The 23,539-nt window shown below is 41.5% G+C and overlaps 1 protein-coding gene across 1 annotated transcript; it reads right to left on the bottom strand.

Annotated features, from left to right (window-relative positions):
- Positions 1-4,158: 4,158 nt before the first annotated feature.
- Positions 4,159-22,258, bottom strand: ppp1r35 (protein phosphatase 1, regulatory subunit 35). The gene is made up of 6 exons (XM_069674410.1): positions 20,048-22,258; positions 18,853-19,093; positions 16,080-16,200; positions 9,772-9,887; positions 9,586-9,676; positions 4,159-4,519 (listed from the first exon to the last, which is right to left on the bottom strand). The coding sequence occupies exons 2-6, from the start codon at positions 19,090-19,092 to the stop codon at positions 4,218-4,220; spliced, it is 870 nt and encodes a 289-aa protein (XP_069530511.1). The 5' UTR covers position 19,093; positions 20,048-22,258; the 3' UTR covers positions 4,159-4,217.
- Positions 22,259-23,539: the final 1,281 nt, after the last annotated feature.

Genomic DNA, 23,539 nt, shown 5'->3' with positions numbered 1-23,539 from the left:
ATGGCCTAAACCGTATGAGATTCCATCAGGGAGGCCGATTGTCTCTGACTGCAACAGTGAATCCTACAGGACGGCAGAATACATAGATTTCTTTCTAAATCCTCTGTCGAACCGCCATCCTAGCTACATAAAGGACACCTATGATTTTGTAGCCAAAATCAGAGGCATCACCGTCCCACAGTCTGCGTTTTTATTCAGTATAGATGTAGACAGCCTATACACTAACATAGAAACAACAGAGGGACTAAAAGCAGTTAGGAAATGGTTCAACAAATACCCGGATAAAGACAGACCGGATGCAGAAATCCTGGAACTCCTGTTCATCAACCTGACGAAAAACGACTTTGAATTCAACCAGGAATTTTACCTCCAAATCAAAGGGACAGCAATGGGCAAGAAATTCGCACCAGCCTATGCGGACATTTACATGGCTGACTGGGAAGAAACAGTCTTCGAGAAATGCACACACAAACCCACACACTACTTTAGATATTTAGATGACATCTGGGGCACATGGACACACGGCACAGACACATTTTTAGACTTCATGAACATCTTAAACACGCACCACACATCGATCAAAGTTAAACACACCACACATAACTCCTCAATTAATTTCTTAGACACCACCACATACAAAGGCCCTGATTTTAACCGCACTAACACATTAGACACAAAGGTTTATTTCAAAGATACTGACACACATTCATTACTACACAAAAACAGCTTCCACCCAAAACACACATTCAGAGGACTTGTTAAATCCCAACTCTTAAGATTCCACAGAATCTGCAGCCAGTCCACGGAATTTGAAAAGGCCACTCAGACTCTATATGGGTCGTTGAGGAAAAGAGGCTACGCCCGGAGCTTCCTGAGGAAAATCCGAAAGTCGTTTCTGGAAACAAAGGAGAAGAACCTCAAAACTCCCATCCCCCTGATAACAACTTACTCGAGCCTAAGTATCCACATTAACAACAGAATCAAAAGGAACTTTGAAGACACTCAAAGGAACAATTCTGTGATGCAGGAATTTAGGATCATATCAGCATATAGGAAAAACAAAAACTTACAGGACATCTTAGTCAAAAGTAAACTAAAACCAAAACCGGGACAACCACACAAAAACAAACCGCAGTTCTTTAAAGAGAAAAAATCTGTAAAGAACAGGGGAACCAAACAGGTATTTCCCATCCTCCAGAAAATCAATCTGGACACAAGAAACTGCGTGTACATCATCACATGCAACAAATGCGGGAGCCAGTACATAGGAGAAACAGGGAATTCCATCCGAATCCGACTGGCACAACACAGATATAACATTAAGAACCAGAAAGAAATGCACACTAAATTAGTCCCACATTTTCTGGAACACGGCCTTCAATCACTAGAAGTGAGCGGACTCGAACACAACATTAATTGGACAGCTGCACAACGGCAGCAGACAGAGAGATACTGGATTCGTCAACTCGACACCAGATATCCCACTGGACTGAACATTAAATAAATTTGACATGCTTTCTCAGCCCGACCTGCCGAGTATCAGAGTGAGGTTTGAATCAGGGAATCCACAGATGGCCTATGCATTCCCTGTCTTTTTTAGAAGCACAAGTCAGTTAAAACTGACAGCTCTAGAAAGCAGGATCCGTTGTCCCGAACCTAACCCTCGTCGGGAGACGAGATACCCTAACCCTAACTCTATTCAGGCAGTTCACCATTCCCACATCATCAAAGATGCAATAGCTACAGGTCATTTTCCTACAGGCATGATGAGACAGGTCACAAAACTCAGTCAGTTCATAAAACCGTCATCACCCAACGCAACAATCAGAGATTTTATTCATGCAAACACACTTGAATCGATGGACAATAACCTACACTTCTTACAGGAGCACTATGAAAACGTCATTCCCACTTTTACAGAGGTCTGGGGGGAAAGCCTAGCCCTGGAGGTAGCAAAAGGTTGGGCAAACCGACGCTACGGGGCTAGGCTACACCCTCAGGCCTTCACCACTGCACATGAACATATATTTTGTCACACAGAGCAGCAGTCACTTTCACCCCCTCCCTCTCCATCCCCTCCCCCTCCCCCCCTCTCCATGTTTCTCCCTAGCACTTTTCTCTCCCCCTTGGTCCCCATCTCCCCCAATCCACAGAGCATGGAGAACTGAACAATCCCCCAGAGGAACAGTATTGGGAGGAGTCGGACTCGAGCGAGGGGGGACAACCGCCCGCCCTGCCCGAAGCAGGGAGTGATACAGGTAACCCCCAGTATCCGGGACCCATAATATCATTCCAAAAAACAATAACTTCAAACATTACTCCTAGCCCGTCGTCCTCAGTGAGGCCTAAAACAGCCCGCCGAGTCACTGCATCATCAAACCAACGCACCCAAAGAAACATCTCACCCCCCCAGACAGCTCGGGCAGAGGCGGAGAAACGACCAACCACCAATCAACCACCATCGCCTCCTCCCCACAGAAAGGTTCATTTATTCAACCCTTCCATTCCATCTCTCACGTCCCCTGTATCTGCAGGTCCCCCCCACAGAACATAACAACACCCACCGGGAGCTGTCGGCCTACAGGAAACGAGAAAACACCGAAAGAGGCCCAGTTTCACCACCGACAACCACGAACATCAGTATTTGACACCCCGCTTTCCCCGATTCAGTCCCCAGGGGGTCCTTATGAGCCCAACTCACCTGTAAACCTTCACAAACAGAAGATCAACCAATCACACACTATGACTAAGGTAATGATGAGTGGGCACTCACAGAAAGTGACGTACTCTGGAACCTCCACTGAACCCCTCACTAACAAATATCTAAAATACAGTTAGTAGGACGGAGGCCGGCAGCTCCCCCTGGAGACCACAAGGAGGAGAGCAGAGAGGTACTGGTTACAGATTCAACATTTAAATTCAATTTGAACCCATTAAACAATAACTTGATCTTTCCCTCTTTCTCTCCCCTCGCCCAGGGGGGTCTACAAAAACAACACTGTTGACAACTTACATATCCATGCAATAAAAATTAAATCACAATATGGACTCTGGCTTCATGAACATTATTTACTGCAATGGGGGGGGGGGGGGGTCGACCTTCGGCACACCCCCAGGCCCGTGCACCTAAGACCCAAAGGGGGAAAAGTAAGAATAATTCCAACACTGAACCTAACCTAGCCAGAGCCGGGTGTGTGCTGATCTCGGCCCCCCCACCTGCAACACAATTGGTGGTCCTGTTGGAAAGCTCATCCTCAAATTAGTGTAGGTAGAGGCAACTCTCAAGCCTCTAGGACTTTCAGAAAAAAAAGTTGGTCAAGCAGGGAGCAATTTCGGGGTGGTTTTCATCCCTTATCCTAACCCACAACGCTTCGATCCTGGGGCCTGACACATGGCACACATGTGCAGGCTAAAAAGACCATGACGCGCACCAGATTTCAAGTCTCTATCGCTAACCGTTTAAGAGTTACAGACCATCCTGTTCATCACTCAACGTTGATTTTTGAATGGGAATGGGAGTCTACGGGCGCAAAGAAAGACAGAGTGGCCGCCAAACTTGGCACACATAAGGGAGTTGCCGATCCAAACCTTCTTAGGGCCTAAGGTCTCAGGAGCTATAAGTCTTGATGGCCTTGGGGAACTTGCTTCCATATTGGAGCTTTAACAGAAAACCATGAGCTACAGATCTGAGATATGTGATGGAGCTCCTCCAGAGCCTTTGGTAACACTTGGGCCTGTGTCAGTAGCCCTTTGCTTTGTAGAGTTATGGCTGTTGACGTTAGAATGCTCTGTTTTCCGTCCAGGAATGATCACGACACCAGTGACACAAGTTGAACTCAAGAATTGGAACAATTGATTCTTTTTGTCTCGAAAGGAAGATGTCAATATAATTTCTTTTCCCCCAAACACACACACACTGTTCAGATACTGTTCATTCACTGTGTGTGTGTGTGTGTGTGTCTGTGTGCACTGTGAAATGTAAGGCCGAATGGGGTCCAACTTTGGCGACTGGCCCTTGTTCAGTTTACATTGTGACATCTTGACCTTTCAGAGTGGGCAACCTGAGGCACAGTATCACTAATGACATCATCACAGAGTGAAAATGTTAAAAAATCTTTATTGAAAAAAACAATACGATTTCTACATGAATTAATCAGACTTTACTTTTATAATGTAACAACTGATTAAGAATCATTATCTCTCTCTCTCTGTGTTTGTCAGGGCGTGGCCTCGCAGCGTGTCCTTCTTCTGTAAAGGTCAAAGGTTGAACAAGGTGGATGCTTTTGTGGGTGCGGTGTGTATTTGATTGGCTCCTCCTCTGGTGGTAGGGGCCTTTGTCTGAGAAGGTCAGAGGTCATAAAGAGGAAGAGGGAGGGACCATCTTGTGCCCTTCTGTCATGGTAGAGGGGCGGGGCCAGCAGCATCCTATCCTGCAATAACTGACTGATCAGCTGATCCTCCTGAACGTTCACACTGACCAATGAGTTGAAGAGAACCTGAGAGCGAGAGACATTCACAACTGCAGAGAGAGAGACACAGAGAGACAAAGAGAGAGACAGTTAATCAGTCAGGTTGTGAAATATAAAATACATTTATAAATGATTTGTCAAGCTAGACTGACAACACTGACATACACACTCAGATAGTATTTTGGTTTTCATAACGTTAGTGAGCATGCTAAGGTTAGCCAACTAGCTCTCACATAGATACCCTTATTTATACAGTCTATGATAAATACACTGCATGACTTCGGCATTGTGCTTCGTAACCAAACGGCAAATTACGCCGGCGAACCAGCAAATCATCACAAGCATTAGTGAGCATTAGCCAGACAGGGCAGGCCAGCTGGAGAGAGCTGGGATGAAGCTCTTGTGCCTCGAGAGAAAAAACGCTGCACCCAGTGAGAGAACGCTGCACGCGGGTTTTGTTCCTATGACAACAATAAGTCGTGGGTCTGTTTTGATCCCCAAAAGCAACAGAAGGTCTCCATGATTCGCATGCCCTTCCGATGTTGACTCTAGTTTTCCCCTTGATGTCGGTCACTTCCTGTTTGGTCAGACGGGCTTCACTAGATAAAACTTTGTTTTTATTCTTGTGTGTAGTTTGTGTTGGTGTTGTTGTGGGTGCTGTTGTTTGTTGGCATTATCCGTCTACATTTCACAGCTTGCATTGTCTCATGCTGTAGTGGCGTAGAATGAGCTCTCGGCAGAGGTACTCGCGAATGCGCAGACACGTCACATCCTCTTGTTTCCCGGAAAAAAACGTCCCGAGTGCTTAACATAAAAATCAGCCCACAGGTTGTTAGGGCCGATGGAGGAAGTTGGTGAAGGTCAGAATTTATCAGTTCCTTTACTATCCCTTCACACATTGGCAATAAAAAATGATATTTGATTGATAAATATGTAAAATCTTTCATACAGGCCCTTTAACTAATTAGAAGTTTTCTCTGTTTCATCCAAATTGGGTGGCGTCCAACATTGAATTTAAGGTACTAAGTTCACCCTTTTACACCAATTTATGCGATTATGATTCATAATCAATCATTCATTCAATTCAATTATGAATTATTGTAACTTATTTTAATGTAATTACTTATTAATTTTGCTACCCATTTACGCTTCCGGACTTTTATAAAGTGTATGAAATTTGGTTCAGATATGTTGAAATACAGCCGAGATATAGCAGCTTCAATTTTATGGCGAGGCATCATGGCGAAGGTTATTTTCACCGCGCTGCCAGGGACATGCCCTCTGACGAAAGCTTTTGAGAACTCTTAATCTTCAATGTCTTGTCAATACACTTACCAAATTTGAAGTAAGTAAGTATACGCTTTATTTTGAAATTAAAAGCAAAATGGATGACTTCCTATTGGGTTTTAGATATGGGTGCAAGAGGCTTTTTTTGTAGGTCCTGACATGGTTAATATGCTAGAAAATGTCAAACATCTAGGTTAAACGTGTTGCTGGGGCTGAATTATTTATTTATTTATTTATTTATTAATTAAATTGTAGGGGGTGCCATTGAGCAGTTTGCAATGCCCACTCACAAAACCCAAATCAAATTTCTACTATCGCAGCATCGACCATGTCTACCCGTTTTCATGGCTGTACAAGTATTGAAAGCCCCTGAAAACAACTTCCTATTACATGGCGAACAAACTAACCCTAACCCTAACCCGCATACTAACGCACTGCCTACTACATACTCAAACAGTATGTACTGCATACTGCCTACTAACCTGACTATAAGGATGCCGGTGGCATCATACTCAGAGCCGTCTTCTCCGTATCACGTGACTTAATCGTTTACATATGTCCGGTCTGATCTCCGGTCCATCTACGCCGATCCGTCCCAGCTGCCCGATCCGTTCTGCGCATGCGCATACTTATTCCTGCCCGATTTGTATCAGACGTGAATGTTTGACGGCAGCAAAATAACTTTATTAACAACACAATATTAGACAAATACACTACACTGCAATACAAGTAACAGTACGTGGCCGGGGAGTCACGTGACCTGGACCAAGATGCAGCGTTCGTACACTTTTTTAATGGTCAAATTCAAGTACTTTTCAAGGACTTTCAAGGTCAATTTTCAAACTTTTCAAGTACTGTAAGCAGTTGTAAATTACATAATGTAAACACTTCCAAAACTTACTCCCAGGTGTCAGTAAGATGTTGAAAATATTGTGTGTATGTGTAACCACACATTAAGACATACAGTAAGAGAGGCATGAAGATTTGCATTGGGTGGGCCAAATTATATCAGCTGTAGTCATATCATTTTAAGACCTTAACAGGGCACATCAGCCTAATGCTTTTCTGAAGAGACATTTTTTTATTTTTTCATATCTTTTCTTCTGTTAAAATTGATATTGTTATTGTTACTGCTATTAATAAGCCTTCAATGATCAGACACAAGCAGCGGCTGCACTGCTGTCACTCGCGGGGTGTTTGTAGCACGAGGCCGGTCACCGCATGAGCGCGGTCGGTCTGTGACGGGTCTCGATGAGAAACACCGTGTCGTGCCTGCGTATCCAGCGGGAGCCTCCCACTCCGCGGCCGCCGGCTCAGGCACGACGCGGTATTTTTAGATGAGACTTGTCACCTACCGCGGTCATGCGATAACCGGCCCCGAGCTACAAACACCCCGCGGGTGACAGCGGTACGGCTGCTGGGTATCATCACACCGCCTACACGTTATATGGCACAGTGCTTCTAAATCACACATGCCTAGCATGTAGCATAAACAGGCGGTTAGCATAAACAAATAATAGGCTAATTAACATGTAGGGTCAACGTGGTAGCTAGTACACCTGTGTAACTTACCTTTCATATGACTGGAGAGTGCCGACTCTCCCATAGCGAAAAGTCTGATCTCTTTTTTGCAGACTTTGCAGCAGGCTACGTGTGGGTTTGCTCCACGTCTTATCCATAGTTTATATTTATCGTGTTCCAGCCAACGTTCATTGAATCGACAGCCTCCCGGCATGTTGGTCTACGCACTGTCCTCTTGGGGGCGACGTCACGTCACACATAACAACAAATCAGCTTGTCACACACGCAAGCCCGTCAGAGAGAGCGGTTATTTTTTTTATTTTATTTTTTACATTTGACTATTTTATTTCTCTCCATTTAATCGATCGGTTGAGTCAGATTGCTGTTAATTGTGAATATGATTACAATTTCAAGCATTTACAAGCACTTAGACCCAAAATTCAAGCATTTTTCAAACCTTGAAAACACAACATTAAAATTCAAGCATTTTCAAGGATTTCAAGCACTCGTACGAACCCTGAAGATGGCAGCTTAGCGAGGATGCTCCCACATCCGCAAACGATTTCATTTAAAAAAAACCCTAACATATTCGGATAACATTCCTAAAGAACCTCGGTCTTGATATGTCAAAACCTTCTGCAATCAAGCAGTGTGATATTTTTACTCGAGGATGCAAGACCAGCTCTAAAACAACTCCGTCAAGTCCACCGAGCGACACAGAAGCTAACATGGCTAATATAGCTGAAGTGTTAAAGGAGCTGAAATCACTCCGAGCGGACTCCGGAACAAAGTTGGACAATATCAACACCAGTCTGACTGATATGGCGAACTCAATGGCTGCGCTGAAAGGTAAAGTGACAGACGTAAAAAAGGGATGTTTCCACGCCGTTGCCAACATTTATTAGCCAACATAAAAGCACAGAAAGGTTGCATAACTGCTTGTTTTATTAACATTCATTGTGAAAAGATGTTTTACTAAAATCATGTGGTGATCAATACAGATACACGTGTGGAACAAATCAGGCAGTGTGGTAACACAGGTTCAATTCTGCGCATGCGCTGACGGATCGAGCAGCCGGGACAGATCGGGTACATCCGCCATAGTAGAAGCTGAATAGCCGCAATGCATTTTGGGGCGGTTGAGTACAACCAGTGAGCTCCCGTCTCATACTCAAATATCCGGGCCGATCTAGTTTACATCCAGGCATTTCTCGCATACACAAAATTGCATACTATGAGATGGGAACACATGACATACTCACTTTTACGTCACAGTTAGTATGATTAGTATGATAGTATGCGGTTTCGGACACACCGAATGTGTCGCCATGGCAACAGTATGAGACGTACACTTATGACTGTCATCATGAAACATGGGGAAGGTAGTATCTAACCCTTAGTATGTTGCATGCCTAATTTTAGGGGGCCACAGCCAACCTTGTAGGAATTGTAACACTGTGACTATTACGGACATTTCAACAACAGATGTGTTCAGGGCGGGACTCTTATTAAACACATGAAATTTGGTGCAGATATGATGAAGTACAGCAGAGTTATCACAGCCTAAATCTTATGGCGAGGCATCGTGGTGAAGGTTGTATTCGCCGGCCGCCACAGACATGCCCTCTGATGAAAACTCTAAGATTTTTCTAGAAACCTTAATCAAGGTCTAAAGGCTTCCCTTGCTAAAATTTGAGGTTGATATGTTTTACAGCCTTTGAGGACGGGCTTGTAGAGTAAAGCATGACATTTCCTGTAGCCAGTAGGGGACACTGTGCCCTAATGGGAAATATTTGCAGGTAAACTTCAGGATAAAAACAGTTCAGTCTGAGGTGAGACGTGTCGGAGAATCAGCTGAACATAAACTGAATGTTTAAACCTGTTAAATTATAAACACACTGCAGAGAGGCCAAAGACAAAGTGCTTTCTTTAATATTTAGAGCTGAACTGAACAGGTGAGACACAGGTGAGTCCAAACTTTTGAAAGGCATGTGTATATAAACTATAAAAATTGCATTTCCTGCGGAAAAAGCGTGGAAATGCTGAAAGCTGAAATGCAATTGCAAAACGCAGCTGTAAATGCAAAACATTTTAAAATGCAGAAATGTGAAATAAACTGCTGAAAGCTGCTGAAAAGATTAAAAAGGTGAGAAAATGAAGCTCAAAGTGAGGAAAAAGAAGCAAAAGCTTGAGTTTCAATCTTTAATATTCTAAAACAAAGTCCACTCTCTTCTCCATCTTACCAACTGCAGCTTTAAGCAGCCTGTGTGTGTGTGTGTGTGTGTGTGTGTAGATATATTTATATAACCTTCGGTCGCTCTGGTGTTGATCAGGTTTTTGGTCCTCTCTGAGCGCTGTAGAGTCTCCTGAACAGCCCTCTGGAAGTTAAACCCTGCCCCCTGTAGAAAGACACATAGGTTACCATGGTAATCGTTGTCAGTGTGCTGTCAATCAACACATTGATGACTTACTGATAAACTTAAAGACAGCCAACCTCCAGAGACTGAAGCTCCGCCTTCAGAGCCAAAGTGGTGTTTAACTCCGCCCTCTCCAGATAGCCTGGATCCTGATTGGATGCAGCAGCAGGAGGCTCCACCCACTGTCTGGTGGCTTAATAAGGCAGAAGAAGAAAAAGAGGAACTTTTATTGATCATCAAATTGATTTGTGACCCCTGAGACATAAAATAAAATAATAAACTGTATAAAAACTCTCTGGGTACAAGTGAGTACTGCCTCCTGCTGGACCAACCACAAATACTGCTCCCTGTTGGATGAACTACAAGTACTGCCTAATGCTGGACCAATCAGGAGTACTGCCCCCTGCTGGACCAACCACGAATACTGCCTCCTGCTGGACCAACCACAAATACTGCTCCCTGTTGGATGAACTACAAGTACTGCCCTCTGCTAGACCAACCACGAATGCTGCCCCCTGCTGGACCAACCAGGAGTACTACCCTCTACTAGACCAAACCATGAATACTGCCCTCTGCTGAAGCAACTAGGAGTATTGCCCTCTGCTGGACCAACCACAAATACTACCCCCTGTTGGATGAACCACAAGTACTGCCTAATGCTGGATGAACCACAAATACTGCCCCCTGCTGGATGATCATTTGGAACTGTTACTTATACCTACACTTATTTATTGTTGTTATCATTGTTGTTTATCAGTTATTATTTTTTAACTCTATTCACCCCGTGTCTGCACTTTTGCCATTTAAATAAATCTTAGTGATTTATTGTCATGAATGTTTTTTTTATTAACTCCTGCTCTTTAGAGTTTTTAAATTTGTCTTTACTATATTTTATTACTCTATACTGTCACTACTTACTACGATGAGCGTATTGCGTAATTTCCTGTTTCTCTCTGCTACTGTGTTGTTGTGTGTTGTTCCCAGTTGACAATAGAGCTCAAGCTCAATTGCCTAATTTGCTTTAATCTTCATTATTGCAGTTATTTATCTGCTGTACACTATCCCTAACATACACTAGTTATCATTAAGCACTCACTGTCACTGTCGCAATTTATCCACTGTTAAATCTAGCTTAACTTATCACAATGATTTCTCCTTCTGCCTCTCACTCTCCTGCTCTGTCTTGTTTGGTGTGTCAGATGTTTAGTTTTACCTCGGCCTTCTTGACGGATAAGGGTAATTGTATTAAGTGTAATTTATTTGTATCTCTGGCGGAGAGGCTCTTGGAAATGGAGATGCAACTCCACACCATGTTGATAAAAAAAAATCAGCCACATGTCACCATTCAACTGCTGGCTGTCAAGTTGGTGTCCAGCAAACAATGTGGGCTTCATAGATAACAGGCAGACATTCTGGAGAAAGCCTGGTGTGATGAGGAGAGAGGGAAAACATCCCACTTTGTATGGTGCAGCTCTTTTGTCTCGTAATATGGCTACGTTTGTTAGTCGTAAATCCTGACAAGCCAGAGTTGAGAGCAGGAGGCAGAGCTGTAGTCCTACACGCTCCTCTGTGCTTTCCTGTGAGCAGTTTCCCAGCCACAATGTTAATGTTATAGAGACTGTGTCTGCCCCCCAACCCAGGCCTGTTATTACAGTTAATTCAAACTTAATAAAAAAGGAGTAAATATGTAAATATATGTACCACAGTCTTTTAAACTAGCTGTAATTTAGCCTCATCTTAAAAAGACTACTCTACTCTTGATTCTGCCTGTTAAAAGGACGTTTTTCTGCCACTGTGACAAATGTTGCCAAGTGTGGCTCATGGTGATTCATGTTGGGTCTCTCTCTAAATAGTATAACACAGAGTCGGTCTAGACCAGCTCTTTTTGTGAAGTGTCTTGAGATACCTTTGGTTGTGATTTGGTTCTATACAAATAAAATTTGATTGCTTGATTGATTAACAAGAGGGCAGCGCAGAGGCGATATAATTAAATGAGCTTACATGCTTCCAGGTAAGCCAGGTGATAAAAGACGCCGTCACTGATTGATATCAAGCGGTAGAAGTTGTCGTGTCTGTGTGTGAGAGACAGAGCCGAGAAGAAGCCACAGCATTGTATCGAGGTGTATCAATGTAGAGGTCGCAGAGATGCTACTGGTATGTACTGTTTCTTTGTTAAGTTGTAAAATTACTTTAATAACTTGTGGTAAAAAAGCACTCATTATTTTAAAGGGCATCAAGCACACTAATGATTGTTGAAGTTGGATCGACAGTGTGGCACGCCCCTTTGTTTGATTTAATTGTTTGTTCAGCGTGTTTAGACCGCACGGTGGGTACGCTTTTCATCAGATCTTTGGGTTTTTTAAATGTGAAAACTGATTTTTATTTTTTTATTTTTTTATTAAAAAAAACAATTCTTGATTGCATCAAAATGTGGATAATTATGTATTTCTGATTAATTCAAATGGTAATTATGATTCATTTTAATTTGTTGTAGAAATGAAAGTAGCAACTTGATTTATTATTTGAATTAATAGATGCTGGGGTAAATTTTGATCTATAGATTCACATAATCTAGCTTTTGTAAAAAATAATTTGAATGTGTTTAATGTGTGTTTTCTTTCATTCAAAGGTTATCGACCTATAGGGGCGCTGGTTTAGCTCAGCTGGTAGAACAGGCGCCCCATGTACGGAGGCTACAGTCCTCGACGCACTGATCACAGGTTCGACTCAGCCCTGGCGTCAGGGGGTCAATTAGGGGGTCAATGCCCCCCCGCCCCTGCTTCCTTGCCCCCCCCATTGGCTGTCAGAGGGGTAAGGAGTTTTTTTCCTCCTGAAAATAATTTAGACTAGTCATAACTTGTTTTGTGTGTCAAATTGTATTAATTCATATTCAGTTAATCAGTAAAATTTAAAATACAAAAAAATATTTTAATTTAATTTAATTTGTTACGGCAGATCAGGCTCGGCTTGTCTCACGTGAGGCGTGCGCGCTGCTGCACGTGACTCGCTGACGTTAGTGCGTTTACATTTTTCTACCGTCTGTGAGCGAGAGGAGACGTGTAATTAAAAACGGATATTTATCACTATGGATATAAGGAAGTTCTTCCGACCACCGCAAACTAAAACTGCCTCTTGTAGGGCAGAGCAAGCTGAGGAACAAGCGACAGCGGAGCAGGAGCACCTTATCCCCGCGGAGAAGGAGCGAGCAGCTAGTGAGCCGCTAGCTAATAGCGACACAGAGGCACAAGCGCCCCCAGCGGAGCCGGAGAGCGAGTGAGTGGATTATAGCGCCAAACCCAGTGATCACGACAGGTGTCCTGAAACCTGGACAATATCACGGATTGTCAAGACATTCCACAGCGCACTGGAGACTATGCCAAGTGTGATGACGGCCTTTAAACATGCTCTGACATTTGGAGCGTCAACAGCCATGTGTGAGAATTCATTCTCCACTTTGAAAAGTGTTCTTACAGACAATAGACTCAGCATGCTGCACCAACTAAAAGCACATTTAGTGCAGCTGGCCTTTGAAAGAGACTTAACTAAAAGATTTGCTACTGAATGGAAGGGGGCAGTAATGAGGAGGTTCAACTCTGGGAGATGCCGACTACAGCTCTACTAAGTGGTGAGTAGCCTAAGCTATTTATCTAAAGGGGGTGTGATATTGTGATTGGTGTCGGTTGTACAGCTGGTTTTCATGTGCATATGAAGTGAAATGTGTGCTTGTCCCGGTAATAATAGACCATTGCCATTCGTCTATGAAGTATGTATGTATGCATGTATGTACGTGCAGATCTGTGGGAAATGCAACGCTGCCCCCCTGTGATTATCACATGCCCCCCTTACAATATGGTTCTGGAGCCAGGGCTGGTTCGACTCCTGGTCAGCCGATCGTTTTGTGCATGTCATCCCCTACTCTCCACTCCCCATATTTCCTGTCTGTCTTCAGTTGTCCTGTTAAATAAAGGCAAACGCCTAAAAAAAAATCTTTAAAAAGGTTATCAACCTATAAACCCTAGTTAATGAACTGCATTGTTGAACTTTGAACTGTAAACAAGGAAATGCAAAGAACGAATCTGAAGAAAGGAGTTGTCCTGTGTCCTCTGGTCCCCTGTCTCATAAGCCTTTTTCAAGTTCAGGCAGACATTGAGACTAAAAACAACAAAGAACTTGACACTACTTATTGCTTCCGACAAAGGTTTCACTCTGTACTCGTCCTGTTAGATCTTAGTGCTGCATATGACACGATTGACCGTCACTTCCTGTAACAGGGACGAGAACAATTAATTGGCACTACAGGATCAGCATGAAGTTGCATTGCCCTTGCAGTCAGTTCAGACTGGAAGTCAAACTTCATAATGTACTTATATAACACTTTTCTAGTCTTGTGACTGCACGTAGTGAATGCTGATTATACACTACATATCAAAGTCACCCATTCACACACACATTTACATACTGATGGCAAAGGACTAAGTGCCAATCTCCAATCAGATCTATGCCCAGTCATAACTGATGGCTCTGCCACTGGAAGCAATTTCGGGTTCAGTGTCTTGCCCAAGGACACTTCGACCTTTTAAATAATATAAGAGTTTGTTCTCTTATTACCATTATATTTTCTCGGTCTTTGTTTCTATAAAGATGCAAACTCACTCTACGCTAATTTGAAGAAAAATATGATATATTATAAAAATCAAACACACCTGGAAGGCCCTCAGGTGTTTTATATAAGAAAATTATTGACATAAACATTTTATTTTTATAGCAAAATTAATTCTTATTGTTAAATTCAGATTAAAGCTGTTAAAGGAATAGGGAAGTTATGCTATTGTTATATTTGTTTCATATGGCCTTTCAGGCCAGCAAGCTTTAGGACTAAAGACAAGACAAGACAAAAACAAGGAATCAAGGAGGGGATCTCCACGAAGAACTATGCCGATGCTATGAGTCATTTTACAGGTTGAAATTACCTATATGTGCTTAATATTGTTTGCTTACCATTACCTCTGAAGTAATTGCATTTGTTTGACAACAAATAATCTGCATGGTGTGATATTAGACAAAAGATACGTTTTCTTTCTTGTGATTTGAACATTTTATATTTGCATTGTTATCTGATTTGTATTTGTCAAAGAACATATCATTGTACTCTGTTAAGTTCTCTGTGTCTACTGCAGGAAAGTGTGTGTGTTAGAAGCAGCTACAAGCTGCACAGGAAGTCATACAAAACCACAAGAGCTGACATGAGAGCAGAGTTGTCAACTCTGTTTGATCCAGACTCAGCAGGTGTTAACCTCTGATTGACAGGTGTTCACCTCTGATTGACCCAGGGTTAGGGTTCCATCTGAAGTGCAGGTGCACGGTCCAAATGTGTTCTCGTCACATGCGTGTGCGCAAGAACAGACTGTTTGACTGTTTTGCATGGAGAAAAAGGTCCGTTCACGCGCATCCTGTGCGACGGACGGTTAGGGACTTCCCCTGTTGCCGGCGGCAAAGAGTATAAAAGCAGCCATCTCATGTTGCTCAAGAGTCTTCTCACAAGACTCCAACCAAAGCTCAATTGGCTTGCGTTATCACATCGCTCCTGTTGCTGGCTAAACAGGAGTTTATGTGGTAAAAATTCAATTACATCACTCTTGCTGATGTATAAATGAGAGTTGATGTGATTATAGGTATAATTGCATGACGACACATCGAGTCGACCCTTTAAACTTCTAAGTGAGCTTCAGGTTCTGTGTTTCTGTGAGTTGCACACATAAGCACACACACATAAGAGTTTTCTTCAAAGATCATTGCGGCGCCCCCCCGGAGGTAAGCTCCAGCGCATCCACACGACGCCTACACAACTGATGACCTTAGGACTTAGCTTGGTAGAGAATCTGTCAGGGCCCCTCCCTGGGCTGAGGACTGGTTAGAAGCTGGTTAGAAGCTAGAAGAATAACAGTTAGGCTTTGTGAGGCTAGGGACCCTACAGGTTCTTTACACGGAGAAAGAGACAGCCGTGGGTTCTTGGATTCCCTCTTAGTGACCCCCTTTAGCTGGAGAGGTAAAAGAAAGACTCCTCTCAGCAAGGAACTAAGTAACTAAGTAGGGCAATAAAACTAACTGGGTAGTAGATTGCTCGGGACCCAATAGGACCTGCGGAGGCAAGTTAGGTTAACATTAATATTCAAGGTAAAATTTTTCTTCATTATTTTATACTAGGAAAATTAAAATTTGAAATTAGATTGAGAATAATCCTTTTAATCATTGTTGACCAAAATCAGCTAACCTTTACTTTCTTTATGAAATACACCTGTCCAATCTGATGTCATCAATACTGTCCCAATCAATACACCTGTGATTTGTACTGATCTAACACTTCGTGTTCAGAAACTCTGGTTACCATAGTGACTTCCTCTGCTCCGTCTCTGATGTCTGATTGGCTGCTGCGGTGGGGTATTCCCATTCACTGTGATGTGAGGCTGCGGTGTTACCATGACGACCAGCGGCTCTTCAAAACACACCTGTAGGAGAACAGACATACACTGATGTCATCATACGGTAGGGGTGCAAACAAATACTTGCTAAATAAATCATGTTTGGTTACAAAAACGATCTTATCGATAATTGTTTTGTGGTCCTATATTTTTTCTACATTTTATCCCAGTAAGTTTCCTCTGTCATGTAGGCCTATTATTGTTATTTAAAAAGTTACCATGCTTGTTGCTTTCGGTGTTTTAAAAATAATCTCCATGGCAACGTTCCCATACACCACCGGGTGAGCAATGGAAAGGGAGGCTGTCTCTGCATTAGGATCCTACTTTTTTTTCTGACCGATAACCAACCCCCGTTAACGGTCATTAATCGTTAACCTATAAGAATTAAATAACCTTTTTAGAAAAACAGATGGAGACCGACAACAAGCTCTCCATCATGCACGCTGATTCTGATGCTTGCTGTCTCTTATACTTGCAGAAACACACACACAACTAAAAGATACATTTAGTATAATTCTCAAACATAACTCCCTGTGGCACCGACATTCGTGCCCACAGACATTAATACACTGAGTACAGCCATGTGATCCAACAGCAACAATAAGTAAATAAACATTTACAGATGACCTTTCTTTGATGGTCAGCACACAGAACTTTAATAAACATAAGATCCTGTCCGATCCTGATCGTGTCTGAAGTTTAAATAATGAATGAGGTTACGCTTCTGTGCCTCGTGCGTAAAAAAACAATCAATATGTTAACAATAGGGTATAGAAACTTAAAATAAAAAGGCCAGGCCTACACCAGTCATTATGTAGGAGACAGTTTGTCTGCTGGTTTTGGTGAAGAAATAGCAACATGCTGTGCAGTCTGTTGTCTGTGAGAGCCGCCGCGGGAAATACCCGCTCAGACGGTACCAGGAGTAGAGATATGCAACAAAGCTTTTTTTGTATTTTCTTTATCAGCATTCCTATTGTCAATTAACGGTTAAACGATTAATTATTAAAATCCCTACTCTGTATTGATTCCAATGCCCAACTTTTGCAGACTGGACGGCATGGGAAAAAAGAAACAAATAAAAATACAAAGCGAGTACTCGATGCCTCTGGTGCCCTCTGGTCAATGCACAGTCACAGCTGCTTGCCCCGCCCCCCTCTTTCTGTTTGCTTTGTCTGTCTTCATCAGCAGTCTGTTTAATTAACTCAGGTTAAATATTTTCTCTTGCAATTCAAAACAGCAGGTGAGCTGAGTGTGCACGAGAGACGTAATTAATGACGTAGCGATCAAAACGATCAATCATTACCCAATTGCACTGCAACTTTTATAAGCAATATCAACCGTGACAATCAATGAATTAATGACTGGGGACATACGGAGTTAGATACAGCTGATATAGGCATGTGGATTGTTTACATTGCATAATAGAACTGCATGATTCTGTGTGGACAGAGAGCGTCCGATGTCAGCGATGTGAAGAGGACCCTCTTTTGCTGTTAGAAGTAAACTGGTCCAGCTGTTGTTTGTTTGGCTGCCAAGACTTTGCAAGTGATTGACCTCCTGTGACTCCCGTTACTGTTTCAGTGGTCTTCCTCAACGAGGAGAGCGGCTGAACAACGCTTCATTTGGAGTGGAAATCTTGCCGCGGTGCTGAATAATGCTGTGGCCTCATAAACGGACCGTTCACAGATCAGACGTGCCGTGGAGTGTAGTTTTAGCGGATTCACCTGCAGCGCACTCTGAGTGTAATTGGGGGGCTGTAAAAAGGTACTTGAGGTGCTTTTGCGACAGCAGGAACTTTCCCCAGGAACTAGGAACCTTTTGAGGAACTATGTGCGTTTAGACAGCAGGAACCAGGGTCTAAATTTAGTTCCAGGTTAGTTGACGTACCGCCTGAAAAGTCATGTCCATATAAACAATGAATCATATTTCTTATTATTTTATATTATTATTCTTATTACCCCTTATGAAAAAGTAGGATAGTTCAGGTGGAGCGACACGTAGACCTGTGGGCTGCTGTTGTGTTAAATGTACTTTACTTATATAGCACTTTTCTAGTCTTTGCGACCACTCAAAGCTGCTTTTACACTACATGTCACATTCACCCATTCACACGCACATTCATACACCGATGGCAGGGGCTGCTACATAAAGTGCCCAACTGTCAATCAGTTATCACATGTGTTATCACATGTGTTATCACACAGTGTGTTGCCCAAGGACACTTCGACATGTAGCCTGAGGGAGCTGGGGATCGAACCTCCGACTTTCCGATTGAAGGACAACCAACTCTACTACTGAGACACAGCCGCCCCCACTTATACGGTATGTCATCAAGCATTTCTAATAGTGTTCAAATGTAAGTTTAATCAGCATGATCTGCACCCTGAAAGTAACTTTACGAAAAGAAATCTCATGTCTCCTACTTCCTGTCGGCACACAAAACCTCACGCCGTGTGTGTGCTGCGACTGTAACCGTTAAGGTAAACACTCTGCGGCATGTCTGCTCCGTGAACAATGCACACACGCTCCCCCCTGTCGTTACTCTGGGCCCCCCCCCAGAGGACGCACCCCCCAGTTTGGGAATTACTTGTTTAAACAATGGGACAAGAAAATGTTGAATTCCTGCATCCCTATCACACACAAACACACACACATACACCAGCAAGATGATGTCATCACCTGTGATACCCCCTTTCTTCCTGTCTGTCCTCGGGGCCGGGCCTTAATTTGTGATTGGTCACTCTGCTGACTTTTCTTCAGTGGGCAGGGCATCAGATCTGTGTGGCATGGCTTAGGGGCGGGGCTGAGTGTGATGGACAGGTCGAGTTCAGAACAGCGCGTCAGAGGGGAGGAGGAGAGGGGTAGCGGGGCTGGGTGAGGAGAGGGGGGAGGGGAGAGGAGCGAGGAGGAGCTCTTCATTCTGACAGGAAGCAAAAGAGTGAGACATGTTTGTGATTTTCAGAGTAAAAGTCCTTTAAAGACTGTGTGTGATCTGTAAACATCCTCACAGCTGATCAATAATTCAATTTAATCAATGATAAAATATGACAAGCAGAGAGAAACACACACACACAGACACACACACAAAATATCCTTTAAGTAACATGTTGTAAACATCGTCACAGCTGATTTAATTCACAACAAACAACAATGGAAGCAGAAAATGAAAGAAAGAAAATAAGTAAATAAATACACATAGAAATAAGATACTTATATTTAATTATAGAGTACACAAGTCACATATTTCTTCTCCAGTGTTTCACATGTTGTGTTGTCGTTGAATTAAACTACATGCATGAAAATTAAAGAAATAACATTTGAAGCCCTGGACATGAATTGTTTTGTCCTCAGACTCACGAGATGTGAACAAAATGAGTCACTCACAGGTAACAGGTACAGATAGATCAGTCTGTTATTTTAATCATATATAAAACATAATAAAAGTTGCAGATATTGCAGACTGTTTGCTAATTGTATATTATTGTCTTGAGAGAATAGTGCATTTAAAGTATATTGAATATTGTTTTATTGATCAAATTGAGTGTTGTGATATTACGGTAAAAGGGTTAGGGTTAGTTTGATGAGAAACATGTTAGCTAAATCTATTTGAAGTGGTTGTTTACTGATTTTTTAACTTGTTAACTAGTCAAAATGTTTACTCGGTTAGCTTGATGGGTAATAAATGGGGTCGGTCTTTAACCTGTTTACACTTGAATACAGAAAGATAACTATCATGCTAAGTGTCACATACAGTCAGCATATCGCCAGCTAGCTACTAGACAATGCTAATGCTAGTTCGCCTGACAACGTTACGCCTCCAGTAAGCATTAGAGACGTTAGCCGCTAATGCTAACTCTTTATTATCTGCTCTTACCTGGTTCAGTCCGAAGAAAAAAGAAGTTCAGCAGCGCGAACTCTTCACCTACACAACAAACGCCTGTCTCTCTGTGTATTAACACGACCTAAACTTTGTATTTTCCCACCACGGTAATTATCGATCTTTCTTTTAAATTTCCCACGTCTTCTTCTTCGTCGTCTTCTTCTTCGGCTTCTGGTGTTATTACGGGGAGCAAATGTTCCTTATTAGGTACATATCGCCACCTGTTGTACAGGAGTATGTAGCATGAAATATTGTCGACCACTTCATATTCGATAATTAAGTACATTAAGTGAATTATAGATGATTAAAGTAATAATAATTATTATATTAACAACCTTATTCTATTATTTAATCTCATCTCTTCCAGTTATTCTGTTGCTGCAGCGTCCGAATTTCCCCCTCTGGTGATCTATAAAAGATTATCTTATCCCTAGTCTTATTCTTTAGCAGCTCTCCCCTGTAACCTCCTATTTTTGATACCTGCCTCCTTATTCCGTTTGAGCCTGTTTGAAATTGATTTCATATTTTCTTCTTTATACTGTTAGGTGATCATGAGCATATTATTGACATTCTCTGGGATGTTACACTCAGACATTCATGGTATATATTTTTATTTATAATTTGTTTTGTTCCATCCTGTGTGGTCTAACCTAAGTCTGTTTAAACAGATTCCTGCCTTCTGTGAAAATAGACTCTTTAAGTCAATGATGACCTGCACCCTGGAACATTTTCTTCTTCTGTTATTTCTGTCTCCTTTGTTCAGCCATATCTTCTCTCTCCCAGATAGTATTTCTTTGACACCTTTCATCCATTCATCTGTTCTCTCTTCTTTTCCTCTTTACAAAAATGAACAATATTATATTTTACATGCCAAGCTGTTATTGGATAACATAAGATTGCACAGGTATACCTCATTAAGTGGCCGTTTAGCATATACGTTAGCATATACTTTAGAGTATACTAGCGTAAGCTTTTTCTGCTTTGTTTGATTTATTTTCATGCATTTTAAATCTTCAACAGCTCTGACTTGTTACTGGAATAAATATTAACCACAACAGTTGAAAATAACTGAATTTAATGATCTTTAGATTTAAGAACAGTAAAACTGTTTCTGACTGCCTGATGAGTCGTTGTTTGTGCTTTTTAACAATGTACAAGCTGCTATTTTTGGTGATGTAAACACATACAGCAGCTTTTTAGAGATACAGCTGGTGCTTGGAGCACAAACTGTCCAACATGTCCACATTAAACTTCGAAAATCAGACAGGGTTGACTGTGTGATGTGAAGTTAGGTATAAAATGTGCTGCACATCAATCAATCAATCAGAGGCTCTGAGTCCCCACCCAACCGCTGACAGTGACAGGACAAGTTTATATGACAAAACACCCCCAGTACTACAGTCCTCATGTTTCAGCTGCGTAATTGCTAATTACTGCGATACATACTCTTATAAATGTACATGATGTAAAGGTGTACAGTAGTAAATGTAGTTATAAATGGACAGTTATAAATGGACAGTAAGAGATGTACAGTTATTAATGTACAGTTATAAATGGACAGTTATTAATGGACAGTAATAAATGTACAGTTATGAATGTACAGTTATAAACGGACAGTCAGAGATGTACAGTTATTAATGTACAGTTATAAATGTACAGTTATGAATGTACAGTTAGAGATGTACAGTTATAAATGTACAGTTATTAATGGACAGTAATAAATGTACAGTTATAAATGGACAGTTATTAATGGACAGTCAGAGATGTACAGTTATGAATGGACAGTTATAAATGTACAGTTATGAATGTACAGTTAGAGATGTACAGTTATGAATGGACAGTTATAAATGTACAGTTATGAATGTACAGTTAGAGATGTACAGTTATAAATGTACAGTTATTAATGGACAGTAATAAATGGACAGTTATTAATGGACAGTAATAAATGTACAGTTATGAATGTACAGTTATAAACGGACAGTCAGAGATGTACAGTTATAAATGGACAGTTATAAATGTACAGTTATAAATGTACAGTTATAAACGGACAGTCAGAGATGTACAGTTATGAATGGACAGTTAGAGATGGACAGTTATAAATGTACAGTTATTAATGTACAGTTATTAATGGACAGTAATAAATGTACAGTTATAAATGGACAGTTATGAATGGACAGTTAGAGATGGACAGTTATAAATGTACAGTTATAAATGTACAGTTATGAATGTACAGTTAGAGATGTACAGTTATAAATGTACAGTTATGAATGTACAGTTAGAGATGTACAGTTATGAATGGACAGTTATAAATGTACAGTTATGAATGTACAGTTAGAGATGTACAGTTATAAATGTACAGTTATTAATGGACAGTAATAAATGGACAGTTATTAATGGACAGTAATAAATGTACAGTTATGAATGTACAGTTATAAACGGACAGTCAGAGATGTACAGTTATAAATGGACAGTTATAAATGTACAGTTATAAATGTACAGTTATAAACGGACAGTCAGAGATGTACAGTTATGAATGGACAGTTAGAGATGGACAGTTATAAATGTACAGTTATTAATGTACAGTTATTAATGGACAGTAATAAATGTACAGTTATAAATGGACAGTTATGAATGGACAGTTAGAGATGGACAGTTATAAATGTACAGTTATAAATGTACAGTTATTAATGGACAGTAATAAATGGACAGTTATAAATGGACAGTTATGAATGGACAGTCAGAGATGTACAGTTATTAATGTCTGTTTTAAATGTATTTTATAAATACACTGTCACTCTCTGTGTGAAGGTGTGAACATACTGATTTCAGATCTGAGTTAGACCTGAAGGACAGGTCTAACTGGGTATGACTAGAAAATGAAGGGATTTGTAGTTGGTTGTCAAAGGGATTTGTAGTCCATAATATCCGCCTGGTGGAGATGAGCCCGTTGGGATTTGTAGTCCAGCAAGGTTTCCAAAATGGCTATTGTAATCCACAATGGCTTATAAACCCTCAACTTCCTTTTTGTCAGTATGTAGAGGTGAAAATACACGATATACTACCATGCAACAACCACACATGGACACCCTGAACATGTGCACTGTTCAAATACATACAGGAGACATCTAAAGACACGGGTAGCATTTGGTAGCAAAGATGAGGTTACGCTGATCAGGAAGAATCTGTAGTCCTGTCAGAGTTTGTGGTGTTTTTGTAGTAAAAAGCAGGTTAAACTGGGGTCAAAGTTAACTGTGGTGTGATGGAACTTATTAACTAGTGCGGGTGTTTTCAATGATTCTGTTTACAAAAAAGTCCCTGTATACCACAGCTAATATTATAACAGGCATTGCATCACTGACATCACACTTATACATTAACGCTGTAACATTTCAGCTGATTTTCTCTGTTGATCCATCACAGATGAAATGTTGGAACATAAAGATCATCAGTTTGGTCTCCAACATCCCAAACTGTCAATTTAAGGCT

Source organism: Semicossyphus pulcher, unplaced genomic scaffold (genome assembly GCF_022749685.1).
Source record: "Semicossyphus pulcher isolate SPU_LCO1_2020_fin unplaced genomic scaffold, fSemPul1.0.p SCAF_23, whole genome shotgun sequence".
Taxonomy (NCBI): Eukaryota; Metazoa; Chordata; class Actinopteri; order Labriformes; family Labridae; genus Semicossyphus; species Semicossyphus pulcher.
Note: the sequence above shows the minus strand (reverse complement) of the source record. Positions and strands in the feature narration are given on the sequence as shown.

Coding starts and splice junctions, on each gene's coding strand:
- ppp1r35 (XM_069674410.1), bottom strand. CDS start 19,092: ATGAAGAGCTCCTCCTCGCTCCTCTCCCCTCCCCCCTCTCCTCACCCA. Junction 16,201..18,852: donor GAAGAAAGGGGGTATCACAG/GTGATGACATCA, acceptor GTTCTCCTACAG/GTGTGTTTTGAAGAGCCGCT. Junction 4,520..9,585: donor CAACACCAGAGCGACCGAAG/GTTATATAAATA, acceptor CTCTCTCTGCAG/TTGTGAATGTCTCTCGCTCT.